This window comes from Etheostoma spectabile, chromosome 13 (assembly GCF_008692095.1).
Source record: "Etheostoma spectabile isolate EspeVRDwgs_2016 chromosome 13, UIUC_Espe_1.0, whole genome shotgun sequence".
In the NCBI taxonomy this organism is placed as follows: domain Eukaryota; kingdom Metazoa; phylum Chordata; class Actinopteri; order Perciformes; family Percidae; genus Etheostoma; species Etheostoma spectabile.
This window is the reverse complement of record NC_045745.1, coordinates 3,737,238-3,745,852: the sequence shown is the minus strand read 5'-3', so window position 1 is coordinate 3,745,852 and position 8,615 is coordinate 3,737,238. Positions and strand designations below refer to the sequence as shown.

The 8,615-nt window shown below is 41.0% G+C and overlaps 1 protein-coding gene across 1 annotated transcript in view; it reads left to right on the top strand.

Moving 5' to 3' along the window:
• Positions 1-1,483: 1,483 nt before the first annotated feature.
• The window catches only part of sim2 (SIM bHLH transcription factor 2), a 22,917-nt gene continuing 15,785 nt past the window's right edge, over positions 1,484-8,615 (top strand). Inside the window, exon 1 of the mRNA XM_032533713.1 lies at positions 1,484-2,225. Within this exon, the coding sequence (XP_032389604.1) occupies positions 1,988-2,225 (238 nt within the window). The 5' untranslated portion in view covers positions 1,484-1,987. The remainder of the gene's footprint in view (positions 2,226-8,615) is intronic.

The following is an 8,615-nucleotide window of genomic DNA, read 5'->3' as shown; positions in this document are numbered from 1 at the left end:
AACATGCAAGTGACCTCACTGCAACCCAATTGCATTTCTCTGGACGCTCTCCAAAATAGTCTCTGGAAGGAAGTTGTTTTGGTGGTTGCTAATCTGTCCATAACAATTTCCACCAATCAGTCTCAAAACATCCCAGTAAGATAATAAATGTATTTGTCTGTATCAGTCACAGAAAGAAACAAGCAGGCCTGCCTTGTTGCACTAACCTAATTTCTTTTCAAAACATGCCATTTTCAGCGAATAGCTTGCCAGCTTGGTGTTTGTTGATGTTTTCCAAAACCAACCGAGTAATTTTGTGGGAGTTGTGATGCTCACAAAAAAAGTATACACTGATTTACAGATGTCTCTTTCCAACTCAAAACGTCTCAGTCTAAGTAAGTCCTTGGGAAAAAAAAGTATTTTTGGGCCAGAGAGCATCATGTGACGGCCAGTTGCAATTCCACGTTTGGCCTGAAGAGAGTAAGCAGTGTGATTCCCAAATAAATGGAGAACACCCTGCGGTCCTCCTCTTTTTAAAACTGGGACCCACCACCCTGGTAGTTCACCACCAGATCATTTCCCCAGTTGGGGCCAGCAGTTCTCCTCCCCTGCTGAACACAGTCTAGACCCTGACCCTAACCCAACCACCAAAGCTGCAGCCCTTCTGGTTTCCCCAGTAGCTGTCCGCATCTTCAAGCCAGCCTCCTTTAGCGTCACTGAAAATCTCCTGACCACACCTCAGAGCAGCTGCCTCCACAATGACCATGGACCCATGGCCCAGTTCTCCCTCACTACACAGCCATCACCCCTGCTCCTCTCTCCACCCGAGTGTCCCAGACATACGGCTGCAGATGTGATCATAACCACAAGGTTGACCATTGACCTTTGAACTAAGGTATTCTGGTAACACTTATGCGTGTTTGTTATGGCTTAAAGATCACATTGGCACCTTATAGCAAGTTAAAAATATTGCACATTTTCTTACTTAAACATGTTCTGAGCTGTGCATATTGCACAGAATATAGTGCAATTAGTGTAGGCAAGCAGTTTGGGTTAGGTAGGTAGGGATAGCTAGATAGATAGATAGATAGATAGATAGATAGATAGATAGATAGATAGATAGATAGATAGATAGATATTTATTGATCCCAATAAAATGGGAAATTATAGTGTTGCAGCAGCAAAATCAGTCACACAACACAAAATATAAGTTTAAATGAAATACCAGGATACAATATTCATACATACAATATACATGAAATAATAAGAGGATAAAATACAAGAACAAATATTTGAATATATACAAGTTGGGAATACAAAACTGTGCAACTGCTTAACACACACACACACACACACACACACAGAGCTAGAGAGAAAGAGAGAGAGAGGGAGAGAGAGAGAGAGAGAGAGAGAAAGAGAGAGAGAGAGAGAGAGAGACACACACACACACACACAGGCAGAAAGTGCCGATCTGAGGTTTTGAGGGCTTTTCAGACCAGTTCAGTTAGCAGTCTTCTCCTTCCCTGTCCTCTACATTTGTTTCCAACACGTATCCAATAACTTCAGTTAGTCTTCTATTTGTTTTCCATTTTTCTTCGCACGAGGCAATGCACGATGCGCGGAGAGCAGCGGAGCGCGGGATCTGGATGTCTGGACGGAGATGGATGAATAGATGGGCGGACAACTGACAGCACCGTGAAATCCCCGGGAAGTGGACGTGGCGTTCAGCGCCGGGCTTTCTGCAACTTTGTCCGCTGTTGCTGTGGAGCAGGTGAAGCTGGGGGTCGGACACAGCTTTGACACGGACCGCCCCGCCATGTGCGCCTTTTCTCTGGTTTTCGGAGTGCGTTGAGCGACAGACGGGATAAATGTGGTCTGTTCTTCTGGATTCTGAATCCTCGTCAGTTAAAGTTTTTTTTTTTTTTTTACATAGGAACCACATTGGGGATGCTAGAGGAACATTTTTGTAATCTTTCAGTAACACCCTGTATGTAAGTTACACGAGTCTATGGGAAAAGGCTCAGCGGAGACCAACTTTTACGCACGAGTCATTTATGTGAAATTTCCAGAGATGAAGGAGAAATGCAAGAACGCGGCGAAGACGCGGAGAGAGAAGGAGAACGGAGAGTTTTATGAGCTGGCCAAGCTGCTGCCTCTGCCGGCGGCCATCACCTCCCAGCTGGACAAGGCCTCCATCATCCGACTGACCAGCAGCTACCTCAAGATGAGGGCCGTGTTCCCCGAAGGTAAGCACCGTCTTATCATAGGGTCCAAGTCATATAACCCTTGTGTTGTCCTCCCGGGTCAAAAACGGACAAAGATCTGACATTTTCATGCCTTTTTGTCCCTAACACCACCTTACTAACACTAGTTTTTCATTTTCATGGTCAATAACCCTCATTTCTATAGAATTAGACCTCATATTTGAGTTAAAAAAAGAAGAAATTATGAATTATTTCGACTAGTAGTTAAGATCAGAAGAACGAAAAGATGAGTTTAGTTAGGAATGAAAGTGATCAGTTGTATTTGGTATGGTATGTCTTTTGGTTAAAAAGCAACCCATGCAGATATAGACAATTTTTAAAGGGGTCAAATTTGACTCGAGGACAGCAGGAGGGTTAAATGTCACATTATTCTAAAATACATACAATACAATAGGCTACATACAAGGAAAGAATGTAGGCTAAAGATCAGCCAAGGACCCCTTAGCAAGGGAGACAGAGCAGGGACCCCCTACTACATATGTTGTATAAAATCAAATTGCTTATTAAACTGGGCCTATAATAACGTGTAGGGTGGCCTATAGCCTTTATACATACCTTTTTTTGCATAGAATACTAAGCTATTCAAATAGTCTAGTAATTGTTTGATTTTATAACTCATCTTTTAATGTTGAAACATACAGTACATGTGGCACAGTGAGTCCTTAAGAGTGTTTCTGTGGCTGGCCTCAGTGACAACTTCTAGGCCAGTAAGCAGTGGGTATTTATATTTGCTAATAATATTTTGGATTCATTTGAAGCCTTTTTTTCATTTTTGAAAAAACTTAAAAATTAACAATAATTTGGAGGCCCCCCTGCATTGACTCTGAGGACCGCCTAAGGGTCCCGGACCCCATGTAGCCTATACACTCTGAAACACACGTGTCAAAACCACACACACTCCATAGGTTTTTTAATAGCCTAGTTGAAACAGTCAAAGCAAATCTGTAAGAAAGTAAGACAATAACAAAATCACGGCCTTTTTTTACTTCATCAGATTATTGTGAAAAATAGTACATTCCAAATATAGGCTATAACAAATTCTGTTAGTTCTCAATGTAGAAAAAAAATAGAACCTAGCTGTTCCCTTGGTGTGTCCATGTGGAAAAAACATGCAACTAAGATGGGTTTTTACACAGTGTGTCTCTCTTATTAAAGAAAGAAGAAGAAAAACAGATCCACACTCCTTTTGTTGAGTGTTTATAAGTAGGCCTAGGCCGAACTGCTTTTTATAAGTTGCTTAATGAATATTATAGGCTACTTCTATTGCTTATTAAAAAATGAGTCGTCCATGTAATAATTTACCAAGTAACTGCATCACTGAATGGACAACCACCACCATGATGTTCTTGTCAATATTCAAAAATAGGCCTAAATGATTTATTAACCATTTATAAAACCTCTTTGTCACGAGGAGCCTATCATACTTTTTTTACCGCTTTAAAACAATGTTGACACGGTAATTTACATTACATTTTAAATAAACTTTAAACTTAAAAAAACATAGATGTGTGTTAAAATAGTTATATTTGCTGATCGTTTTTCACCAGAAAGCCTTTTGTACCACATTAAGACTTTTGCATGAAAGACCCAATAATAACAACAGCCTAATAATAATAATTCTTTAATTCTTATTATTATTTAGGCTATTTTGTCTTTTCCGTGACGTGGCCCATAATACGATTCAGTGCGTAAAAGTGACAGTTTGCTCCTTCACTCTGTCACCATCTCTGGGCTGTTAATGTTGGGTTAATCAGGGTGTCATCGGAGTGTTGAGCTTGTTTTCCGACTCTGATTAAAAGCTGATGTCTACTTTGAACGCCTCACTCATTCATCAAGGTGAATTATTTCATTAGGGCGCATGCAGCTGCACCGGGGCAGGTTAGAGGGCAGGCAAACAGAGCCTTTCCTCTCTGTCATCACTCATAAAGTCAGAGGGAACACACGGCCTTCTGTGGCCGGGCCCACCCGTTAGAGTGAGAGTCCAGCCGCGGGGCCGCGGGGCCGCGGAGCCGCGGGGCCGCCACCACGGCCTCTCTGTCCGGGACGCGTTGACGCCTCGGCGGCGGCAGACCTCCATCCACCCGGGGAATGTAACGCTCATAGAGCCACAGGAGAATCCGCATGTCATGGATCCATGTGTGGTGGATTATTGCGCAGCCCTCCCTGTAATCCCAATAAAGCTCCATAATATAGCCGTGGGATATGGGGGGGAAGTCAGAAGATCAGGAAGATAAACTTAGAGTTATCGGCGCGTGGCCGCACTTAAATTAAAGCCTTGATGACTTCACCAAATGCTCGGAAGACTCACCAGACCAAGGCCATTATGTTTCGTTTTTTTTGTTTTTTTTGGAGGGTTCTTTATTTGATAGTATATCTTAAACACGAAAGGGGGGAACAACATGCAGCAAAGGGCCCCACCTCGGAACCGAACCGGCGGACGGTGCCAGGGGCGCACGCTCTACCAGGTGAGCTACCCAGGCGCCCCAGGGCTATATGTTTTTGTGTCTCTGTAAATACAGACACGATTATGAGACACAAAAAGTCACTATGTTCCGTTGATGTCCGGCTGCAAATAGCAACTAGAGTCCAAGTGGATACAGCGTCGAGACGTCTTCAACCTGTTTGCTGTTTGCGTTTTCCTCGGGTTGGGCCATAGGCCTATGACAAATGGCCAAGGCACAGCAATATTGTGCATCTGAAGGCATTATTGCTGCATTGTTTGAAAATAGGTGATAATAACCCAAAAACGTAGCTTTTATTTTCGATCCATCCATGCGCCTGACGCACAGAAGCCTGCTTGTTGTGATCTGTAGTCTTACTTCGGCTGCTGGGTCCTGCTATTTTATGGTTACACACACGCGCACACAAAATATATATACATGTATTAAGACTAGAAATATGTACTGAAAGGCTATAATATTGTAATGTGAATAGCCAACCGTAAAAATGGCTTTTTTTGTATTTTTTTGTTGTTGCATGGGCTACAATTTCGTATTTCAGTCCATTTATGTTGGTGTTAGCCTTTGTTATTTTGGTGAATTTGTCAGTTGGAGTGATTAAGAGAAGGACAACCTCAGGAATCCAGCAACATTTTGTGGAGTATTTTTTGCAATAGGGGTCATATGCGGCTGGTAGAATGATCCATTATCCAAATAAGATTATGTAGATTTTGCCTATATTTCTGACTAATTTGTGTTTAGTTTAACACTTGTTTCCAAAGCCAATGATTAAGAAGAGCTTAAAAAATGTTCATGATTCAAATTTAAAATAGAAGACAAACACCTACATATTGAAATTCATGTCCTAATTCTGCTGGACATCATAGCCATTTTAATAGTTCTCAGAGATGAAAAGTCAATTATTTACTCAACCATGGCGCCTCTTGTAATTTAGAGGCACTGCTGTAGTTATTAATTACTTTAGCAGTCAAAGATTTTATGCATCAAATGTGTTTTTAATTTTTTTTTTTTTTAAATATGTAGGCTATCACTGCAGTTCAAATTATTCATCAGCCTAACCTGGACCTGCCACCACCTTCACAACATTAACATTATTAAAGTGGCAGAGTTTCATAATATGTTAAGAACTAATTGTGTACATTTCATCGTTCTATAGCCTAACATTTTAATTGATGTCATGTCATTTCAATCCAACCAGGTTTTAAAATGTAGTAAACGAATGCATGTTGAGCTTTGATGATTTCTGATCCTTTTTCCTTGCAACCCTAGAACTTCAACATTTTGCATTTAGTATTTCCCATCGCCCCTCAGTGCCAATATTCCAGCAGATCTGGTATGAAATTACAATTGATGTGAAAAGCACGATTGATTCTGCAAAGTGGCCCGCGGAGCAGAGACCATGCTGTGCGTTTCTTCCTGCTTTCAGCAAAACTTTGCAGGAAACAATTCAGTAGAAATGAAATGCTTTTTATCCATGTGGGTTTCCAAAAAACATGAATTCTGCCTGTCCTAAAGCCTTTTGTGTTCTCGATGTATGCAGAGACAGTGCGTTTTTATTTAGCTTTTAAAGAAGTTTACCCTTCATCTATAATAATCGGATAATATTCCATTATATGCAATGCTATCGGTTGAACAGTATACTCAACCATACATTTAGTTTGGAGCACTTTGACTGTTATCAGTGTGTTTTGTCATTTGTTTCTGGGGAAGTGTGTGAGGGGGACACGTGCAGCCGGCGACAGCTGATTGGACGGTGACATTGTGGATAGACTTAAAATGATTAAAAACATAATGTGTGTGACAGTGAGAAGTGGAGCGTAACACCTTTTACAGAATCTAAAAGTTGCATTGGCTGGGCCATGATAAGTGTGTGTGTGTGTGTGTGTGTGTCCGTCCCCCATCCCCCCCCCCCAGCTTGATGACAGCTGGGCATTTGATTCCCAGCAGACAGCAGGCTCTCTGAATGCCAGCATGGCTTATGGAAAAAAAAGAGTTTAGATTAACAGTGTCAAGCGCTAACATTTCCCTCCTTCCTGATCAGGTGATGACAGAACTCTCTGTTTCCTCCCATGTTTGTCTTGTTTCCAGCTGTTCCCACACGGACTAACTTTATGCGAATATTATTTTTACCTCCGCCTTAAGCACAAAGTAAGGGGACACGGTGTCCCGGAGATGCAACTCAGTGTGTATCACACAGCATGTCTCAGTTCGGTCTCTCAAAGCAACACACACTTCTTCCCCAAGTGTAGAAGCAAAAAATAAGTCACGTGATGTCATGTAGCACAATAGGTGGTTATGGAGTCTGCACAAGGATGTGGATACAAAGCAGTTCAATTACGTATTAACAATTAAATTATTAATTGGAATAAATTATATTAATTGTAAAACAAAGAAACAGTTATTAGAACTACTATATTTCACAAGCAGTTGGTCTCCAAATGAAATGTTTTGTATCCAAAAAGAAGTGTCCCGTAGCTCTCTGTGCCATGTGTGTCCACTCTGGTGGGATTTCTGGGAAATGTGAAGATGTTGGAGCAGTTGTTGAAATACTGCGTGGAAAAACTGGACCTTACAGAGTGATTGCTAATTTGGAATTGGGCCACAGCCTGGGAGTTATGTACATATTGGATGAGGTGCACAAATCCCATCACAAACCAGTGGCAGGAGTGGGTTCTATACGTAGAGAATTGGAAAGTCGTAGATGGACATGTAGCACATGTGCTTTTTTAAAACCCAACCCCGGTATTTCTCTAAACTTAACTGTAACACAGCTGCCGTGCACAAGTATTGTAAAATATATCAAACACCTTCTTTTTTTGCGATAAAATGTTATTTAATACTGAAAGAAATTGTTTTTCCTCGCCACTGTCACACTGTTGCTTGCTCAGGAGGGATCTACTAGAACTGTTGGCTCCTTGTAAATTACGGAGTGTGGTCTAGACCTTCTCTATCTGTAAAGTGTCTCGATATAGCTCTTGTTATGAATTGATAGTATAAATAAAATTGAAATTGCAAATAGATACGCAAAAATGCAAAACCTGCTCTAGAACCTGCTGAAAACCAGTTTTTAAACCGAGTCAGGCCCGTTTATATTGTAATGTAATGTTACTTTTAACTTTCCTCTATAATAAATATGAATGAATGAATGAATGAATGAATGATAAAATACAGAAAAGTACCCTACACACCGAAGAAGGCACAGTGCACCTTTTCCGCAATCCTTCCTTGTGGTCAAATGGAGGGAGAGACAACAAAAACACAACAGCAAGAAGGATGTCTGCAGCGCACAAAGAAGACACACAGAAACAGACACACACACACACACACACACACACACAAACAAACAAGAGGCATTGACACAAGACAAAAGGAACCACACACAGATAGAAGTGAGAAAGCCGTAGCACAGGTCTGCAAGATGTCAAACAGCATGGAATATAATCCTAAATGTTGCAGAACGGTCTAATATCAATGCTCTGTGTTATTGTCAGATAAATGTAATGTAGACACAACAAAGGCATCATTTGTACAATTCTAAATTGTCCTCTACCTAAACCAATGCAGTGGTTTATAAGGAAGTCAATTTAACCAAATTTCCCAAAAATATAAATTAAATTGTCACTTCCCTTTATTGGTAGCTCTGCACGCAGATAGTTTGGGCTTCATTTGTCCCGGTTTAGAGAGACCATGCCCTAATAATTCAATTCAATTAAATGTTATTTATAGCATCAAATCATAACAACAGTCATCTTGGTCTAGACCATATTCTTTAATTTATAAAGTACCAACAATTCCAGTATTTCCCCCAAGGACAAGCATTTAGTGTGACAGTGGAGAGGAAAAACCCCTTTTAGGGAGAAACCAGGGACAGACCCAGGGTCTTGGTAGGGGGTGTCTGATGGGGCCGGTTGTG